Source organism: Haliotis cracherodii, unplaced genomic scaffold (assembly GCF_022045235.1).
Source record: "Haliotis cracherodii isolate W230 unplaced genomic scaffold, xgHalCrac1.p SCAF_12, whole genome shotgun sequence".
NCBI lineage: Eukaryota > Metazoa > Mollusca > Gastropoda > Lepetellida > Haliotidae > Haliotis > Haliotis cracherodii.
The window spans coordinates 31,921,805-31,945,036 of NW_027266267.1; the positions used below are offsets into that span (position 1 = coordinate 31,921,805).

Genomic DNA, 23,232 nt, shown 5'->3' on the forward strand with positions numbered 1-23,232 from the left:
TGAATTGTAATTCAATCGTACTCTGAGATGTGAAAATTATGTTTCTGGAAGGTGATAAACAGAACAATTGATTGAACTGGATTGAAATTCACTATACCGCGCTAACGTGTCATTATGTTTCGAGGAATATCATCTTACTTGTTATCTACACAATGTAAACGACTCGTGTATCTGCTAACGATCAGGGTAAGTCAGTTGTCCCTGTCAGATAGATGGCTGTGAAGAGGACGATATTTGTACGCACGCTTTTTTTTTGTACTGGCTCTCCTCATCTGTAGACAGGCGGCAGTAGTCACAATCAGCACAAGGACTGCACCACCTGCAGCTGATCCAGTTATAACGTAGATGACATTGGCCTTCATACCTGTAAGCAAGTGTTTGGAAAGCATTGCACAGGAGCTGTTCAATTTGTTGCATGGCTTAGAATATTCAGAAAAAAATGCGTGTAAACTCCACAGATGATACAAGGGATAGGCAAGAGTGTCCAGTTTGTTAGCATGACATGATTAATGACACACATGTGTACCTGATTCCTGAATCGTTGTAGTGTGACCGAGGACTGTTCCCGTCGTCTGCCGATCGGTAGGAAACAGACTACTTATTCCTGTAAGGCAACACGACGACTGATTATTATTATTATTATTATTATTATTATTATTATTATTATTATTATTATTACACGTTCAGGTCTTTGGAACCAAACTGAATGTGATAACACATTGTGACACACATGAATAAATTTCAGATCAGTACGGGGCGCCATGGTGAATTCTGAAGCTCATAAACGTCTAGCAGCATTCTGTAGCTATCTGTATCACTAACACGCCAAGCAGGGACACAAGGTGGCCACATCGCAGATGTTTTACCCCGCTCTGAACACCAGTTCTATCACGATATGATCAGACGTTGTAGGTCTTAGCATCAATGCAATGCATTAGCGTTCTCCTGATATATTTGAAAAGAGTAACAAAATAAGGTCAACGGTACTGTAACTAATAAGATATATCAATCAACTATAAAACTATAATCATGAGTAGATCATCATGTTGGATAAATAACAAACCCATCTACTGTTCCAACATTATGTGTGAAATCTAATTTAGAGCTCACCAGGAAAATGATGTGACATCTCTAGTATGAGGCCGTTACTGAAGTCTCGCCCCAGACCACACGTCCACACAGATCCCTCATCCAGTGTAGAGTTGATGGTGAGAATCACGTTGTGACGGATCATGGTTGCATCCACAGAGATCCGTCCTGACACAGACTTTGTACCATGGTAAGAGCTGCTTGTTTGAAATACATAAGCACAGTTCCTGTACCACAACACTGTCACTGTATTACTGCTGTGTCTGTTTCTACATGTCAGAGTGACTGTTTGGTCTTCACCAGCTCGCCATGGAGTTGATGTGAGGTCGTACTGTATGTGATCCGCTGCAATAAGAACAGTACTGTAAGTACTATGGGTTAGAAAACATTTCAATACAATATCACCTATACACTAAATACCCAACCGGACGAAATAATAAATGCCACTTTACGGATAGCAATGAACAGCTTCAATAAACTGCTAAATTAGACTGAATAATGGCTGGCATCTTAGTCATAAGTATATGAAGTTGCTAAGTCGATGACATGATATAATGGCTCTGACATTACAAAGATCGTATCATTTACGAATTTAGTGTAGGGTTATAGGGAGATCCCTGATTGTGATCCCTGAAATGTTGGACATTTCAGAACACAAGGTCCGCTCTGTTATGGGCTTACACAATACAATTAACTGGATTTCTCCGCCGACTGCCTCCTAGTCGAGAGATATTAATACTTACGTTTACCAGGAGTTGAAAAGTTGAATGTAAGAGTCAGATTATTACTGGTCTGTAGTTCTGTTTCACATCGCCACACTTCACTATACGGTAGATTCAGATTGATGGTCACATTGTGTTGTGTGGTCGACACGCTCATACTGACAAGTGCTGTACTATTTTGGATTCCTCTAACATAAGACACGTTATTGTAAAATCCAACCATACTCGTGGATGTTTCGATCATCTTAACATCATTCCTGAACCAATTCACTGTATCATTTTCCTCCGTCCCTCTACAGGACAGAATGCGCTGACATCCATCAGCAGACTTAGTAATGGTTAATGACAAGCATCCTCCTATTGCAAAGGAACAAATATGTTATCGTAAGTGAATGAACATGTACCCTGTTGGTTCCATTTAGCATTAATATCTAATATATACTGAAATGAAATGTTATTTTATCCCAACTTGATTTCCTAACACAAGGGCGTTTGCTTATTATTACAAATTAATAGAAATTATATCTGTATATCTATATATCCATATACTAGTTCCACCTCATGATCAGCCGTCGAGCGGCGACAACTATTGTGTGCATCTTCTTTGAGTGGCATTTAGAAGTTGGAATGGTAACTAAGACCAAATTGTTTATGGATGAGCAACTTCTTTATTCTTTTTCTTCTTTAGCCCAATTGTAATAAAGAAGTTGCTCATCCATAACAATTTTGTTTTAGTTATTGTGTGCATGAAGGAGTCTTTAGAAGCACAAAGATCTTGTATTATTCTAAAATACCATGAAATTATATTAATTGTCAAAAATACAGAAATATTACAATATATCCCAATTCCTCTCCATCCATGTAGTTGATTGAACAAATGCCCCCATATAGTCATGAAAACTCACCCTGAAGCATAACGACAAGCAGAAAAGTGGCAATGCACAACTGTGTGGCAGTCCGCACCATCGTGGGGCACTGTGTGTGAACAGACAGACGTATAATACAAGTAGGTGGAGTGATCATATGTCACTATATTGACATAATGCATATCATGTGATTGTATAAATTCGGAAACTGTAAACGAGTACAGTGAAATTGTCCAGGTAAACAAATTCCCAGATTAACGACTTCTAGGTTCCTGGAATTGTCTACTTCAAATTATCAGACTTTCCCCATCATGATCGTAATTGAACTCTGAACCAACAAGGTTTTCACTTTACATATAGATGTGGAGCTTAGTGTCAGTTGGTGAGTATGACATCGCCCTTATAACATACGTGTAACGTCGTGTTTGTAAGGTGATTGCTATCTCCCTTAAACGTTTCTGATTACCGCTCAAGGAAACGTTTCTCATGAAAGTACGAGCACGATGAAGGCGGCAAAAAGAAAGAAGTCACAGCAATTGACTTAATACAAAGTGACAGTGAGGAAAACATTGGAGGAGGGATATGAAGTGGAAGTGGCTTACCCTGTTTATATTTTCAATATGCTGACACACAACGAGCTGTTCTCACTCCACGTACTACCTGAGTCTCTGTGAAGCAAATTCACTCTGTATATAGATATACACAGAGTGACGTGTTAAACAGAGGAAGTTAGTCAGTAAGGATGTAAAACAAATGTGGGTTATCTTCTATGTGAATACCGCCATGTGTTATCTGTATAATCCTTTTGTTCACACTTCGATAGATTCACTTTATGGAGGAAGTTGGTAACTAAGGATGTAAGTTGATCTGTAATATAGTATGTTATATCTAACTGTTATGGCAGGTTTCAATGCATTTTTACAATGATACAAAGGAGGAATTGCATTTTCCGCTGACTCATTATTATCTTAGTTCGAACTTCCAAGTGACACGTCCAATAAACACGTAAACAGGAACATATGAAATGCATACAGCGCGAAGAAAAGAAAAGGGAAGTAAAATTAAATTACGAAACTGACTGCCACATTTATATTCTTATTTAATTTGAGTAAGGGACCGACCTTGTGGTATTATTATTGTTATTTGTTCAATTTGAAACCTTCTAGTTTATTACTTGCATAACATGCAACGCAATTGAAGTTAAGATCTTTACCCACACAATCTTTCTCTTTTCATGATGATTAATTTGGCTTGACGTCTTCGGGAAAAAAAGAGTTACTGCAAACAAACAAACCTTGTGCTTTACGGCAGGATATTCCGATCATCCGAACATTTATGTTGATGTGATAATGCAACAATCTTACATGAATTTGAGGGAGTTGGTTCAAATTATGATAAAGCATTGTTCAGTGGATGGCCTGATCACGAGCAATTTGATAAACTAGGCGTGTCAAGTCACACCATTCCGCGTTCTCGTGTAAGTGGTATGGGGAAAAGTATAAAAGTGCAGGGATGGCCCGGGAGGACAAGGCACCTAAAGTGAAGTTCATTCCCCCTTATTCTGCTTGAAGGCTGCTAGAATAAGTGTCGATCTCACACATGAACGATGACACAGAAAGCGTTAGTCTGAAGAGTTATTGCCAGTTCTGTATTCTTAAAACAATAATGATAATGTCAAGGGAAACAACAACTGTCCTAACGCATCAGAGATGTCATGTATACCCGTTGTCTGTGGTAGTAGAGCTATGAGATCGCTCTTGTTTTAAAAATGTTCAGCAGCGACGGACACCTGGTTTATGGATAACATGGTTTATGGAAAACACGGTAACAAACATTTTAACTCAGTTCTAGCCAAATTGTTCCTGCAAATCAGGTAAAGATAAGGTTTTGTGAAAGTCATCTTATTCCTTTACTACGACATATATTGATGCCGGGGAGTCCATCATAAGTCTACAAAATCTCATTGTTGCTACACTACAAGGTGAGATCCTTACACAGTGCAATAGTCGCCCTTATAGAAACCATGTAATGTTATCCTTCCGCAAGAAGCAAAATCGTTGATTACATTTTAAGGAGGAGGTTAAAGGCTTGGGTCTGGTAAAAAAAGTTATTCCTAACTCCCAAATCCTTTATTGTGAAAGTGTTGACATCTCAAAGAAGCCCAGATAATCTCTACTCTAGGATTGTTTGAGTTGCTGATGATGAAATCTAGTCTTGCCACACAAATGATACACTTTGGACAGTTGTGTTGTTTGGTTGCTACTGGTGGAATCTAGACTTACCAAACATGATACACTTTGGATATTTGTCTTGTCATTGCTACTGATGAAATCCAGATATACACTTTTGATATGTGTGCTGTTATAGTTACTGATGAAATCTAGACATGCTAAAACATGATACACTTTGGATATTTATCAATGTTATTTAAATACCCACACTCCTTTAAACGAGAAAGGCAGTCGTAATAATACCTTTTTAAAACAAGAGCAAGTTCTAGTTCACGTCACCCTGGTTTGCTATTTTGATAAAAATTATTACCAGGCCACTCCGATTATCTTGCACTGGTCGAAATTGAAATTTGAATTAGTGCATTTCAATGTTGTTTTATTTTAATACAATCTCATATTAAGGTGTTTTGGTTGGCGGTTTTACTTATTGTGTCAGAAGAAATGTTTTGCTCCCGTGCATGATGTTTAATATTTGTACAGTAGTCTGTGCATATATTTACGTAGAAGGCTTGTTCGGAAAATAAGGTGTTTGCAGTAACATATACAATACATCTATATACAATACATCTGATGGATTCTTACTTAAAATGTTAACGGCTAGTTTTTGTACTGATAAGTGTTTCTGATGCATACACATCAAGAATAGAGCGATAGTACAATTCATATCCGATATTTTGCTTTTACGTCTGGTCAGTGACATCCGGAAAAGAATCAGAATCAGATCTAATTATTTTTAAATATTCGGAAATCAAAACAGTTGATCAAAACATTTATCATATAATGGGTAGGTTTCTCTGTGGGATAAAGCCAAAGGATACAAACGATTTCTGTTGGGGTCATATGCGGATAGAGATGCAAGTATCAAAGGTCAAGTAGGGACTACTTTCACTGTTTATAAACAAACATTGCCTCGCCCTTGTCATTTGGCGATCGAGTCAGAATTAACCATCGGGAATCTGGAGAAACTACTGGGATAATTGCTATCATTATCAAAAGAACTGTCTAATATACTGAAAATCAGTGCCTAACTGTGACGTAGCCAAGGCATTTTACAAGTTTGGGCAACTTTGGAGACATAAATTGGGAAACAATTTTGCAAACGCACTAGTCCTGGCCAAGCGGGATAAGTAGCCATATCTGTGCTTGTAGACATCTGCATTTATCTTGGCACCATGATCACAATTCAACGCTTTCATGGAACGCTAATAGTACATGTGTAATCTACAAGAAAAGACGAAAGACGTATATACGAACCATTTTAAGATCTGAATTTCACTCTTTGCTGGTATGGGACGCCAACGAATCCCCAGCTGCATTTATTGTAAGCAGCAAAGTACCATTTGCAAAAAAATAACAACAATAAATAAACATAAATGAAATAGTTTATTCTCAGAACTATTATAATTGAATAATTGAACAACTTACCACATGCTTTAAGACGTAAAACATATCAACAGAAACATAAACCAACAACGCCAGAGAATAATCAGTCTCGGTTATCAATATCGATTAACACTGGGCGTAAATAGCAAAATAGTGGTCAAAATAATATGAATGGACAAATGTAACTGTAACGAAATAATAATAAACCCAAAGTTGCGATCTTGTGATCGCACATGTAAGTAAATGCTCCATACCAGATTCGCCATGGATCACATTCAGGGCCAGTCTGACTGCACAAGATATAATTGAAACATATTGAAAAATTACTTATGTTCAATGTGACCAAACTCATGTTGTCCTTTGCGTGTTTCAGTTTCAAGTGAAAATCTGATATATCGCTATCCTCCAATTGTCTCCACACATGGCACCGTTGTCTCCGCTACAAGGACGCGAACACTGTGAGTCTGCGACCTTCGCATGTCCAGGTTGGATGACGGCATCACAAAAACATTCCTCCCCTACCTGAAGAATAAATGAAAATAATTGCTACATTCTGTCCATAGCAGAAGCAGCACCATCCATAATATTTCCCGGACATTACCGTAAATATATGCACAGACTATATGTACAAATATTAAACATCAGGCACAGGAGCAAAACATTTCTTTTGTAACAATTTAGCCTTCCTCAAATCAGAAGACAACGGACTAAAGTCAGCACGTATTTATCTATGATGGTATCTAATGCAGTACAATCAGAATCAGCCCGACTCCATGTATGTAGTTACACAAGAACCTTTTACATCAGCGATTCCGGAAACACATGTTAAATGAACTTTAAAACTGAAAGTTTTGTGACTCTTGTTTTCTTAAAAACACTTATCTGCACTTCATGGTTATCGACATGTGCCCCTTAACGCCAAAGACGCCGTTTGACGACCGAAGAAGTAAGCAGATACATTGCAATGTCACATTGCAAAGGTCTTTTGGCGTAAGCCAAAATGCGATCAACCAGACGTGTGGAACAGCTACCCCACCGACATGCAGGTGGTCGACAGCGTTCCACCACACAGCGGGAATAGTTTTTTTCAAATGCGTCAACATTTCTACTGAGACAGTGCGTCGTCTCTGTGAGGCTGTTCTGCAGTCATGCACCCCACTGAGGCCACATCAATGTAGGCCCGTTTGGATCGGACTGGGCTCCAGTACCTTTCACAGACGAGTCGAGATACTGTCTCTATAAACTTCACAGATAGTCGTGCCCGGCCCCGCCATGGAGAAGGCGTAATCATGATTTGCGGTGGGATTAGTTGAGCTGATAGAACCGACCTCCATTTTCTACAGCGGAGCACGACAGGAGGGCCAAACAGGCATGATGTACGTGAGACCGTATGCTCTCTGTCACCACCTCTTTCACCAGACCTCAACCCTATCGGACACATTTATTAAACGAGTTGAAGATCACCCTCTCACGACGCCCTGTCCTTCCGATAACACTACAGGAATTCTTACTGTAGAGTGGAGCATTCTTCGCATAGCAACCATCCGGACACTAATTGGACGCATGAGACGACCCCAGGGTGTGAATGCATCACGTTGACCACATACGCGTAACTGAGAGTTGTTGTTTTGCACAATGAATTTCTTTTCGTGATTTCTTGACGTTTCAGTTTTCGTCAGACACTCTCTTTTAGATGGGTGCTTTGACTGATTATTGGCCACGTGTTGTTTGTTGGCATTGTGTGGCACATGACAAGATGTCAGCACACAATATTGTCTTTGTCTGTATCAACAGATGCACACAATATTGGCTTTTTCTACTTCAACAGATGCACACAATGCGACGTATTACGTTTTTAAGTGGGGATCTTTAGAAAAATGTGAGTAGTTTATTTAAAAAACAACGTTAATCAGCCCATTTTATGATCAATCTAATATTTCACCCATATCACAGCGTAAGACATCAATACTATTCAGGGCTTTACACCGTATTACACCACTCTCAAGTTTCGATCCGTCGAGGAGCAAGCACTGAATGACTGACGTGATATTATTCCTACTCTAATTGAAGTCCTTTAGTGTTATTAGGAGACAGTTGCAGGTAAGATACTCAGTGGAATCAATGTCCAAACTAGAGGTAATCAAATCGTGCACTGTGTACCTGTAGGTGCAGTGAAATGACGATCAAAGGAAGGGTATTTAAATTATGAAACGCAAATTGATTTTTATGGAGAAATATTGCTTCATTAGCAATCACGACAAATGAAAGATTAAATCAGACAAATGTGGAAGATCTTTTATCAGGTTGTGTTGTATGAAAAGTTTACCACCAGAATAACTAAGAATTCAACGAGGGTCCTCCATATTCACTAATATGTGACATTGTAACTATTGGAATTAAACTTGGGTTCAGTGAATCTCTTGCCAATTCATGTTCCTTTGCCTGGCTGTATTCAACACCAATAGTTTTACCTTTAACTACAATGAAACCCAGTTGATCGGGATGATACCGTCTCAATGACGGATTTGCAAGTATGCAGAGTAATAAGCCATGATGGAGTTGTAAAGTTATCACACAACAACTGCCTCCATTCTAAAGTTATCACACAACAATCACATCCATTCTAAAGTTATCACACAACTACCTCCATTGTGAAGTTACCACACAACAACTACCTCCATTGTAAAGTTATCACACAACACCTACCTCCATTGTAAGGTTATCACACAACAACTACCTCCATTGTAAGGTTACCACACAACAACTACCTCCATTGTAAAGATATCTCACAACAACTACCTCCATTGTAAGGTTATCACACAACAACTACCTCCATTGTAAGGTTATCACACAACAACTACCTCCATTGTAAAGATATCACACAACACCTACCTCTATTGTAAGGTTATCACACAACAACTACCTCCATTGTAAAGTTATCACAAAACACCTTACCTCCATTGTAAAGTTATCACACAACACCTACCTCTATTTGGAAGTTATCACACAACAACTACCTCCATTGTAAAGTTACCACACAACAACTACCTCAATTGTAAAATTACAACAAAGCACCTTACCTCCATTGTAAAGTTACCACACAACTACCTCCATTGTAAAGTTATAACATAACACCTTACCTCCGTTCTAAAGTTATCACACAACTACCTCCATTGTAGAGTTACCACACAGCACCTTACCTCCATTGTAAAGTTACCACACAACTACCTCCATTGTAAAGTTATCACACAGCACCTACCCCCATTGTAAAGTTATCACACAACTACCTCCATTGTAAAGTTATCACACAGAACCTTACCTCCATTGTAAAGTTATCACACAGCACCTACCTCCATTGTAAAGTTACCACACAACAACTACCTCCATTTTCGAGATATCACACAACTACCTCCATTATAACGTTATCACACAACTACCTCCATTGTAAAGTTACCACACAACACCTTACCTCCATTGTAAAGTTATCACACAGCACCTACCTCCATTGTAAAGTTACCACACAACTACCTCCATTGTAAAGTTACCACACAACTACCTCCATTGTAAAGTTATCACACAACTACCTCCATTGTAAAGTTATCACACAGCACCTTACCGCCATTGTAAAGTTGTCCCACAGCACCTACCTCCATTCTAAAGTTGTCACACAGCACCTACCTCCATTGTAAAGTTATCACACACCTTGCCGCCATTTCAAAGTTGTCACACATCACCTACCTCCATTGTAAAGTTGTCACACAGCACCTACCTCCATTGTAAAGTTATCACACACCTTGCCGCCATTTCAAAGTTGTCACACATCACCTACCTCCATTGTAAAGTTACCACACAACTACCTCCATTGTAAATTGTCACACAGCACCTTATCGCCATTGTGAAGTTGTCACACAGCACCTACCACCATTGTAAAGTTGTCACACAGCACCTACCTCAATTGTAAAGTTGTCACACAGCACCTACCTCCATTGTAAAGTTGTCAAACAGCACCTTACCGCCATTGTAAAGTTGTCACACAGCACCTACCTCCTTTGTAAAGTTGTCAAACAGCACCTTACCGCCATTTTAAAGTTATCACACACCTACCTCAATTGTAAAGTTGTCACACAGCACCTACCTCCATTGTAAAGTTGTCACACAGCACCTACCTCCATTGTAATGTTGTCACACAGCACCTACCTCCATTGTAAAGTTGTCACACAGCACCTACCTCCATTGTAAAGTTGTCACACAGCACCTACCTCCATTGTAAAGTTGTCACACAGCACCTTACCGCCATTGTAAAGTTGTCACACAGCACCTACCTCCTTTGTAAAGTTGTCAAACAGCACCTACCTCCATTGTAAAGTTATCACACAACTACCTCAATTGTAAAGTTGTCACACAGCACCTACCTCCATTGTAAAGTTGTCACACAGCACCTACCTCCAGTCCAAAGAAGGTCATGTTGTGATTGAGACAGAACATCCAACACAACTCAGGCTTCATTTCAGATGATATCACAGATATAGCGCTAAGTGCCCGGTCCAAGTCATCGATGAAGCAGCCCCTGTATGTGTACGGATCTGGAGACAAGAAGTGAGTAGGAGTGACTATCAAGGGAGGTTCAAAACAATTTTGCCACAGTTTGATAATGATAAAAATATGGGTGCTTATTTTGCGCTAGCCCCATACACTCGTGTCATACCAAACGACGTTAAACGTTGGTTCTTGCTGGCACCATGCTTGACACTCGGCATTAAAGGTCATAAAACAAGGACTGCTCCGCTCGGTAGCAGTACAATGGGTCTGAGTTGGGTATTAAACTCTGAAAGGTATCCTAGTTTGCGTGCGTGCGTGTTTGTACAAAATCAAGTCTGGATCAAGCATTCTAGTGAGCAACGATCCACGCTGTAGTTATTATTTATTTGTTTTAGTTTACAAAGACGTGCAAACAACTAAATCACCGAGTCAGACCACCCGATCCAATTACTCGTCATTTACGACCAGCATAGTTTGCTTAGGGTCTGTAATATACCGGTTACCCATCGGGGACTAAGTGAAAAACTCAGAAACGCTACGTTTAAAGTCACCTCTTAATGAATACCCAACGAATTTAAAAGCAAGGTCAGTTTTGGATAAAAACGACTGCAAGCTATAACGAGTTGGAATAAATGCGCATTGAACAGGATTTCAGTCATACCAGGGCTTGTCAGAATATTGTTTTTAGAAACAAAATGTAATGTTAACTGTGTTGATCTTGAAATGTCTGGATGAATTATTGTACTACCTGTAGCTGTAGAAGCTGTTGATGCAATAGTTGTAGTAGCTGTAGCAGACATAGTGTTTGCAGTAGCTGTAGTCGGCCCAGCAGTTGTGTTAACATTCGTTGATGCAGCAGTTGTAGTAGCTGCAGTTGTTGTAGTAGCTACATCCGCAATTGTGGTTGTAGTAGTTGCAGTTGATGTCGGCGCAGTACTTGTAGAAGCTGTGGTGACTGTGGGCGCCAGGGTAGATGCAGTGTTTACAGATGTTGCGGTGGACGCTTGAGGGGCCGACGTGTCAGTAGACGTTGGTGAAGGCGCACAGATGTAAGTAGTCCCTCCTTCAACAGGGAAGCAAATCTCCTCTCCCCCACAAGGGCTATTGGCGCACATTCCTGTATATACCACCTGTAGGTGAAGGTAAGAGAATTGGTTTCATGATTGGTGAAATGTAGATGGTTCACTTTAAACTTTTATTATGGATACATAATACTACATACCTTTAAAGTACATACGACACAGAATAATACCTGAAGTGATGGAAAACATAATTACATTTATTAGATTAGGAAAGCGAAAAATTATGATAATTTCCAATAACATACGATCAAACGGCATATTCACACTGACAGGTACGTACAATATTTTATTGTAAAGATGAAGAAAAAGTCAGTGTGTGTTTTATGCAGAAACAAGGCTTTTTATCAGCCACACTTTTCAATTATCATTTGTTTCCTTGGACGTAGGCCCATCCAGTGGACTAAAGACGTTTACCTTAATCTGAGGTAAGACGCTTCTGATGCTTGGCTGTTGTGAATGGAGGTGACATCTCCTTGGTTGAACACCCCAGGTGTAAGAGACACACTTTGTGGTATACTTGCACAGAGTCTCACACACCAGGGACGATGGCACCACGGTGGTAAGGAACGCATTTGACCCCGAGCTACTAACTTGATCAGTGGCCAGAATCCATAAACTATAGAACAAGTGAGGCAAAGTCGTCAAATACCTCATTGTCGCTGTCCTGTCTTAGGCTGTCTGCAGATGAGTGAGACAATGCAGTCTTCTTTGGAAAAAAATGATCAGATTAATATTGTATAGGTTGCCATATCAACATACCATACACCAGTTAATATATATTGCTCAATTCTTGATAGGGAGAACCACATATAGAAAGATAAAACTATCCCGATCAAGAGTGGAGTAGTATATCTGCTTCTGGTTATTGAGCCAAACAGTGTGAGAACAGCTGCACATCTGCCTGATCGCAAAGTATCACTTTCAGTACAGTAATGATATATAGCAGACGAAATAATGATGGTGAGGTTTTGATCAATCGACAAAATTCTGTCAACAGTGAAGACGTGCAATTAATTCTTAATGTTATAGATTTCTCAGAATCATTTTTCAAACAGTGACAATGACAATCCTTCATAACCTGAAGATTATTTGGACACTTGAAAGGGCGAACAGATTAAACGCATTGTTTGACATACACAACAGAAATGAAAGCCATAAAGGTTGAAACATGGACAGGGATTAACAATCATTTAAAGGGCGGGTGCTAGTTGGGATAAAATATCTTGGAGATCTGTTTATTTTAAAACATGGCAAAGTGTATTGTCGATCAGAAGGTAAGAGTGTACATTGATTACTTAAAGAGTTGTCTGGATCAGTTACAATAGTATGAGATACGGTCAGAACACATGTGTCATATTAGATATATACATGGTGAGAAACTCCGGCAAGTTTGCCATCAAAACAAGTTTGTGAAGACAAAATTTATTATGAAGTGACAAAGCTCTCTACCAAACGCGAAAGGGGAAACGTTAAAACGCTTGAAACAAAACATTGATAAAAAAGAGACAAGACTTTGGCTGACATTTCATGATCTTGATTTGTGCATAAAATGTAATATTTGTAAACGTTTCTTTTTATAAAACAGTCTATTAATGACCCCAGATTCCTACAGGGATCCACAATCGTGTTGTTGATACTGACAGGTGTTAAGTCGTCTTTGTGTGTCTAAAGTCAGTGATAATTTAGTTTTTCTTGCATTAAACACGAGATAATTCTCTTCACGCCACATTGTTCAGTCCGTTATTCCGTCTCTGTAGTTCGCTCCAAAGATTGCTTATATTCTCTCATTAAGCCAGGCAAAGCTGCATTCATTGTCAGCAATCTTAACAGTGAGTCAATGATGTTGATGAGTGAGTTAAAAGCATTTTTCCAATGACAAAATGACTAAAACAAGTTAAACCTTAATACCTTAAGTTAAGTAGATTGAAACCATATAAAACCCGTTGTAATGGACAGTAAAGAGTATCACAGATGTCTATTTAAAGCTAGTCTGCAAGCATCAAATATGACTATTGATATCAATGCATTATCATTATCACCAGCAACCAAAGTTAGGCCACCGTACTAAGAGCCATGGGGATTAAGGCCTTGTAAATAAATCTGCCGAAGAGGGCGGAAAATAGGGGAGCAGAGAGAACACGTTACACAGTAAAAGTAACATGCAAAGTCACCCGTGAAGATTCGGGTAGAGGATAGGTCTTCAGCAACCCATGCTTGTCGTAAAAAGCGACTATGCTTATCGTAAGAGGCGACAAACGGGATCGGGTGGTCAGGCACGCTGACTCGGATGATGCTTGTCATCGTATTCCAATTGCGTAGATCAACGCTCATGATGTCGATCACTGGATTGTCTCGTTCAGACTCGATTATTTAGAGACCGCCGTCATATAGCGGGACTAGTGCTGAATGCGGCGGTAAACAAACAAACAATCAATCGAACAAAACATGCAAAGTAAGTCACACTGCAAGTGTACGGGGCTGCCTCACAACGATTGAAGGTCCTCCAGTGGCCCTATCACACGGAGACAAAGAATGGTATGCAATAAACTGACGCCAGTTAAAATGATCTGTCTGCTTTGTTGTTTCTTGTGTACAGAATGCTGAAGGTTTAAAATACTTGACTAATAACTTCACTCCTCTACAATTTCATTGTACAATGGTTTTGATTGAAACTAGATCTATGGTTGATTGATTGAGATCTGCCCTTCCCCTTCATTGGGGGCGACACGCTATATGCCCATGTCCTCAAGGGCTACAAACTTATTCAACATTTTAACCTGGTTATCTGTTCCTTTTGAGGCTCTGCCACTTTAAAACTGTTTGACAGATTCTGTTCCAGGTTTGAGTTTTTTTCAATTTGTTTCACATTGATATATTGTGGATATGAATAACTATCCATTCATGAACAATAATGGCTCGTATTAACAATAGAGTGACGCCACAGATGTTTTAAGAAACAACAACGTTCCAATGTGTGACTGGTCGATTTATTGGGCCCATAATGAAGTCAGAGAAGTACTGCTTATCAAATATGCACCAAGCCCTTTTGTTGGCCCACTAATAAGCAGTATTAAGTCCTGGTAATATTGTTCATGGAATTGGTTTTGTGCATGTAGAGTTCACAATTTCACTATGATCAATACATTCACTGTAATGAAGTTATCAATGAATTATGACATTTATCGATCGTTAATTGCACCATGACACTGAAGAATGCTTGATTGTTGAAAAATCAGGTATCTAAATGCCCTTTCACACAAAATGTATATAAGCTATGGTGGCCGAGAGGGGACATCGCTTTCTCGCTTTCTCGCGGTAAAGCAATATCCCCTCTTGACCACGATAGGGGCCGCATGTGCTATCTGCTTCAATTGGGAGGGAATGTTGAACTTTTCTCACTATTTACTTGAAACATAATTTAACTGTACAGACGTAGGTGAATTTAAAACAATCCACGGAGTTTTGCGTAAAATGTAATTGATTGATTTACGCTCCTATTTAGTTAAAGAAAGCGCGTGGCGGATCATGGCGATACGCTCTAAATAAATCAGGTTAAAATCTAAATATATACTTTTCACAAGAAGTTAAGAAGACTATGGTTATTGCAAAAATACATTCTTATAATTGTGGGTGTTCTATAACATGTTTTCGGTGGTATGATGTTAGTGTGTCATACTGTTGTCCGTAAATATTCTTTTTGACTTTTGATGTATGATCAATTTGAATTGTGTCACTTGCCTTATGCAAATCTACAAGTATATGTACTTGCATATAGTAATTTGATAAATGCCGTTGTGAGTGAGTGAGAATGGTTTTACGTCGCTTTTAACAATAATCCAGCTTCGGGGAACACCAGAAATGGGCTTCACACATTGTACCCATGTGGGAAAATCGAACCGGGTCTTCGGCTTAACGAGCAAACTCTTTAACCACTAGGCTACCCCACTGCCCCCGTCGCTGTGACGTTACCACAGTTGATACGTGTACCTGAGTAAACTACACATGGAGAGACATACTAATTGGTGTGGCCACATAGTTAAAGTTGATAACAATATGAAGTGCATTACTGTGATTATCTATAACATATGTTAAATCAGCTATCATTGTAAGGTTTTATGTATATATCTTAAGTATAGTTTTGTGTTATTTGCTTTTCGTTTTGATACCTAGGCCTGGGGGCGCGGGATCCAATGAAACTCCTAAATGGAGCCATAAATCAATCAAATACTTTTTTACGCAGACATCCGATGATTGTTATAAAAGCACCTACGTCTGTACTGTTAAATTATGTTTAAGTAGATAGTGAGAACATTTCAACATTCCCTCCATATGTATTATTTGAAATGTGACTGAAAAAATCTCCGCTCACTTTTATGATTAAAACCCACCTCAGCCTCCGCCCACTGAGGTCAAGTTTCACAATTCATTAATGTTGTTTTACGTATATACTTTTTATCGCAAAGAAACAATAACACATGCGACCTCCATAGTGGCCAAGAGAGAATATTGCTACACCGCGAGAAAGCGATAGAGCGATAGAGTAAGAAAGCGAGATGGCGAGAAAGCGAGAAAGCGATGTCCCCTCTCGGCCACCTTAGAAAACACCGATCAATCGAAAACCTGCGCATCAATGCATATAACAATGGCTGACGATAACCCATTAGATTTCAATACGTTCGATATCGCAGTATTATGACATTTTTTCGTCTTTCACTGGTATACCACACAAGCACTTGGTCACAGCAGCTGATAAGCACTGTGTCAAAAACATCCCGTCGCCCACGGCCTCATCTTCTGATAAAACCCGTGTTCTTGAGATTCACCTTGGGGGTAAACGTATCCAAAATAAATGAAGAGGTTCAATTGAGGAGACTAATTCATTTTAGTCACTCTGTCTAAAACCCAATCTCATGTTCAGGCAATGAAAATTACAGAGAATATGAATATTAACTAAGCGAATCAGTCCATACATTTCACCTTTCCAGTCAGTACACATATTATCTGTTTATAAGACAACAAAAAACACTGAGAAGGGATTATAAACAGTATATTTTATACCACAAGGAAGAATCCTTCTGCACTAATCGGATCCAGGAACGTAGGCAGAGGTTTGTGTGCAACAAATATGAATAATATTAAGTGGTATAAATACATTTTTTAACTACATTAAATTAAATGGTATTTATAGTCCAGTAAAATGTGACACCACATCGGCTAGCTGATAACGAGTTTTGGTGCCATTCTGCAGTCTTCATCATGCAGGCTATACCGATTCCTTGTGTTTTTGCAAGGAAGGTATGATATTCCACAGTTCATTAAGATACGTTTTTTGTCTATCCCTGGTTAGTGCACGGTTTGACGGATTAAAGGTTTGTGTAAGGGAGGGGAGATCAAATGCCTTGAGTTAGAAATGAGAGTAATCGTATTGGGTCACAGATAGTGCAATACCACTGTTGTTTGTACTCGCAACTATTTTGAAACTCGGAGCTGCATTTGGAATATCTAGGTTTTTGCAATTTGTTTGGGCGTGTCCGAAAAGGGCATATATGATATCGAGCCAGAGATATAATTATGTCAGTACGTTACCGGCCCTTGAAGGTCAGGAAAATGGTAGAAGTGTTGGTTGAATGAACGATTGCTTCTGGACAACTCCGCAGGGTCACAGAGGAGGGAGAAGAATAGGGTAATATGTGGAAACATTAAGGCTTGGGTTGGTGGGGCGGGTGAAGGCTGACAAAGTCAGGCGTGGCGTGGTGGAGGACGGGCTGGTCCTTCTTGATGGTATTCTTGAGGAGGGGTCTGCCGAAGTCTTCCTCTTCAAGGGTCAGCAGTGCACGTGTACTCTGATCATGATCATATCCTACAGTAGGAGCAGTGAGATGGGTTACGGGCGGCAAGATGTCCTGAACCGCCTTGGCGATCTTTACACAAGTACCAGGCAACCATAGTCTGAGCGAAACTGTGGTTGACTTTCGGAGGTCCCGTCTTCGCCGTGGGGACATGTTAACACACAGCAACCGAACCACGCAGCCTCACCGAAGTCTCATCTTACGACCAGCATGGACTGCTGGGGAGTAATTCTAATCCGGCAACACAGGTTTTGCTGGCCGCCCTGACATACATGTAGGTTGAAAAGTTCTGACAGCAATCAAGGTTCACTCCTTACCGTAAATGCCATAAGTGGTGGTGGGTAACTCACTCACTCATTAGTTGGGTGGTGTGAACAAGGTTGTCCCCGCACCACTGGGGTATGAGGTAATGGCTATCAAGTATTTTACAGCCGCTTCAAATATGTGAAACTCACCTAGTTTTTATCACAACTTGATTTTGTTCTATAAATAACTTGTTGATTAAAACGTATTATTTATGAACATCGATCGATTGATATCACAAATTCCGTTTTATATCAAGTTCAATTTTATATCAAACAAATTTAATTGGGAAATCACTAACAATTTTATATAATTGATTTTGAGATATCAATAAATGAATGATCAAATCAACACAAATAACTTACTGACACCATGCATAATAGCAGACATAATATGTAGTCTGGAAACAGAAGGCTAAACTGCATGTTGGTGTGGCTTGTATCTGGATATCTGAGTATGTTGCTGTTTCTGTTTAGCTATCGGATACTCATAACACGTTTGTTTAACAGTAAATAACGCTTACGCAATGACCCAACACGAAGTTCCCAGACAACTTAATGTTCAAATCCACTGACACAATATCATAGCTTTGGAGACGTTATCTACAAGAGGGCAACACTCATGATCTGCCCCGGGCCGGGCGTCCACGTGTGACGTCACGTTATCGGATATGATACCAAACTGCCACGCCAACAGCTCGGACAGAACCGATTGAGGGAGGACAGCTTCCGGACCAGAAATCCTGCGATACGCACACTTTTGCTTCCACGTCACCGTCAGGCACGCTCATACTGGGTGTAGACAGCATCTGTGGTTCAGAAGACAAGACTGGGACAGAATACAGTTCACGGGTGATTCCAGGTGTCATATGTGTAACAAGAAAGAGTGCTGACCACTTCTGATTTTATGGCCGGTTCACATGATTCATCGCGTAGGAATATTTTGTAAACATTTGTTTTTCCCGGTCTGATTCTGACGCTCACTCCCTGAAAACATAAACACTCAATGAACATGTGTGTACCAACCTGTTGAAAACGTGCCTAATTCAGCCCCAAATGATTCCTATCGCCTCCCCCTAGAAGATTGATGTGACCCACTCCCATCCCATATGAAGTTGAGTTGAGTTTTTGAATGCATTGTTGTTGCCTTACATGGCGGCGATACAGTCAGGACATAATGGTTCCGCCTTGTGATCACAGAGGGTCACGGCACATTCGGAAGTTATTCAAAACTTCAGTTAACCAAGACAGCCGGGCGAGCAAAGCCCATCAATCAGTGTATGAGAACTGACCTTACAATATCTGAAGCACTGACCCGCCCCCGTCTTTTGTCTGGACTACATAACAACCACACAGTTTAAACTCAATGGTGGATCTGTCACTTTAGTCACTCTCAGGGAGTCAAACAAAGGAGTTGTTGCTCTCAGCAACTGGAGTTTTATTCTGTCAGATATGTGAAGATCGGCGCAAAACTCCCCACTCCTAAGGTTAGTCTGCGATATGTACTGTAGCATGCGTATTTGTATGTGTGTATGGGTATGCGTATGTTGGTGCATGCAATGCCGTATGTATGTATGTATGTATGTATGTATGTATGTATGTATGTAAGTAGAATGACATGTACAAGACATTATTATTGGTTTTCAGTTATGTATCTTAGTCATATGTGTTGTTTGTTTACTTTTCCATTGAACAATCTGTGTTTGTTTTCCTTCAGATTACGGCAACGATACAGGTCACAAACAGAATGCAATTTTCCGAACGCCTATAAGAACATTTGATGTCAACACATAAACATTGTTCAGTTATCTAGTTTCACAGGAGTCCACAACCAAATGATGGACTGTACCAGTGTGAGAAATGTGCCCGTTCGAAGAAACGGGAGGCAACGGCATCACTGGATCACTGCATCACAATACTCATACGTTCACAACGTAAAGGGTCCGTCATATAAAACGCATTTTAGCCATGGTAGCATGAGGACAAATTATTCTGTTTTAATCTTTGAGGTTGTTCATCTTTGACGTTACATTTAGTGGTGTTTAATCAACGATGAACCACCTGAATAGTTCAAATAGTATAGGTTTATCTCCTTAATGTCGTTGTTAGTATACATTTTAATATCTGTTAATATTCCGTTTCTTTTGTTGGGGATTTTATGAAGCGATTACGTGAGTGTCAATTGCACAGCTTACGTTGTCCTACTGTCCCGCTAAGTATGTCTACAGTCTGTAGTTATGTTTCAACCTCGTGAAGTTCGTGCAGCACGCGCACTACAGTCACTCCGACTCACGGTGGACGAAACAGCCTGTGGTAAGCGGATGTCGCCCAATGGGAAACCTGCTGGCGATATCGTTGTGAGTGATCATGAGATCACATGACACGTCGCTACGGGAACATCCAATCGAGAAAAGTGCCCAAGACAGACATTCGAGGTTAATTGGTACATGAGCTAGATCACATAGACTGGCAGAGGCGTCACACGTCATCGATTATTCTTGTACGTTGTATCGCGGCCGCTAGTGTCACGGCCTGGCAAAAACGTGGTTAATAGCATGAGCGACATGCCGTAGGGGTACGATGACCCACTCAGCAAGATCACACATCGACCCACTCGATCCACATTCAGTCAATTTGTACTGCAGGCTTTGAATACTAGGGTGTACCTGGCTTCTGAGTTACCTCTCTGCTCTCTCACTATTCGGCTTGGAAATTTATATTTATGATTGAATTGTGAGAGTGATCATTTACACTGATTTTGACTATATTTGTTAAATTCAAGATTTGCCCAGATGCCTGTCATCGATGTGTGATGGAAAATATGAAGATAACAGACTATGTGACGAACCTCCTTCCTGTGTAAACTGCTCTGGCAATCATCCCTCATCTTCCAATGATTGCCCAACATGGAAGCTACATTCACGTATGAAGCATGAGTGTAACATCTCTTTTCTGGATGCGAAGAAAATTGTTCTTGCTCAAGAAAAGTCAGGCCCAAGTTGTGCTGCTGCTGTGTCTGTTTCAAGGCCATTGGGGAGAGAGGAACGGCTTTGAGTATTCAAATTGCATTCATTTCTGTCGAAAATATAAACCTCATAGGGACCCAGAATTACATCTAGCTGGAACTCAAATAAAAGTTGTAAAAGAAGTTAAACTTTTAGGAATAGTTTTTGATCATCTTACTTTCTTATCACATATTAAATATCTGAAAGCTAAATGTCCCAAGGCACTAGATTTACTAAAAGTTGTTTCTAATTCCAAGTCGGGAGGGGACCAGTCAACCCTCCTTCACTTATATAGATCACCATCTTCCCGAGGTAAGAGAGTTAACTGACTATAAAAGTCCAGTTTCAGTCCTTGCCGAACTAGGCTCGTATTATGGAGTTACATTTTGGCTGGACTAACGAGTCTACACATGTATGCATAGTCCAATCAAAATCGCGCACCGAAATAATCCGGTTCGTAAACTGTCGTGCAGATTTCGGTCGATTGTAGGATTTGCAAAACATGTGCACCGCCAACTCGTTGTCAACAGTTATTCTCCAAATCTTTTCATGCTTTTAATCAAGGTGCATTTCGCGATGTAAGACCCGTTTTATCACAATATAGATCTTGATTATCGATCAGACCGTCCTGACTGGGCGCCACAATTTTGGGTGAAGCAAACGCAAGTGATACGAGAGGTGGAATCTCATTGGTCCATAGGAGAGGCTTAGAGGGAACATAAATGGTAATAGCCACTGGTGGCGCTACGATCGAGCCCAGTAATTCAAGCCTAGTTCGGCAAGGTTGGAAAGTGGACTTTTAAAGTGAGTTAACTCCCTTGCTTCGGGAAGATGATAGATTAGTTGTCCTTTCTAAACACGATTATGGCTCCATCACCTATGGTGGAGCTTGTACAAGTAACCTTAAATTACCTGATCCAATACATCATCAAGGTCTACGGCTTTGTCTGGAATCATTCAGAACAACTCCCATTGTCAGCCTGTACGTTGAGGCCGACGAGTTATCACTTAACGCCGTATTAAACTATCTTTACAGTATATCACAAAGTTACATTCCACTGTCTCCAATCCTGTATACAGCTATGTGTTTAATCCCCTTTATGAGGATTTGTACAGTAAAAAGTAATCTCTTATTCCACCTCTTGGAATAAGAATTAAACATTTTATTTCTGCTGCTAACATTGAACTTGAAACGATATCTCCTATCCGGTTTCTGTCTTCTCCTTGGCAATTGGTAAAGCCACAAGTAGACCTGACCTAAGTGATGCAGGTCTCAGACGTTAACCGCTTTGAGAAAACCAACGAACACGAGTATGGTGCTGACAAGCCTAGAAACATATTTATTGTAAATGTAGAAGTATGATGGGGGATACCAGTAGTGATAGATCGTAACACATCTCATTACGATACGGCTTGTTCCAGATCCAGACTCAAACTGCCGTTTATACCATCTCCGTCGAATGCTCACAACATAACCAGATATCCTAGCAACATGTAACCTTCGAGCACTTACCATAACTTACCAGTCACATAGCATAATTAGAAGTTCACCACACTGACAGTGTTTACATTCGTCATCACTGCCAGTATCTAGAGTTATCTCCCTTTGACCGTGAGCACTTGTCAATATCACTCCCCCGCCCCCGCACCTATCAGTATTTCATTCATACAAATACACTATATAAAGTTTGACTGTCAGTTAAGTTCAAGATAGTTGAGGACAAAGTCTATATTTACAACAACTGATTGCAACACGATTTACAACTGCACAATTTCTGTAACTCCTGATTTAAGGAAATCCAGTTAAGATTCATAATCTTGTTGCCAAACTGGCGTCTGACTGCGGGAATATCTAATGCGCTGCTGTCCCCAATGAGCAACTGCAACATTGTTAAACTCATCAATGTCAGTTGGCAACACAATGATGACTAAACATTTAAATGAATTTGAGACCTATTGATTGTATTAATTCCTGGGGTTTGCATCAAGCGTGCATGGTGTATATCTTTATCTTAAACGCCTGCTGTGAAGTATTTCCCCCTCTTTACTTCGTGTGATCGTATTTGATTTGATTAGATGCATGCACACTATTTATGTGTTAATCGACTCAGCGTCATTTATAATTCCACATTCCTTGTGGGTCGTGACACTTCTAGTTTCAGTA

The 23,232-nt window shown here is 40.0% G+C and overlaps 1 protein-coding gene across 1 annotated transcript; it reads right to left on the bottom strand.

Annotated features, from left to right (window-relative positions):
- Positions 1-6,591: 6,591 nt before the first annotated feature.
- On the bottom strand, positions 6,592-12,566 carry LOC139457780 (uncharacterized). The gene is made up of 4 exons (XM_071239128.1): positions 12,327-12,566; positions 11,579-11,960; positions 10,735-10,874; positions 6,592-6,813 (listed from the first exon to the last, which is right to left on the bottom strand). The coding sequence occupies exons 1-4, from the start codon at positions 12,564-12,566 to the stop codon at positions 6,667-6,669; spliced, it is 909 nt and encodes a 302-aa protein (XP_071095229.1). The 3' UTR covers positions 6,592-6,666.
- Positions 12,567-23,232: the final 10,666 nt, after the last annotated feature.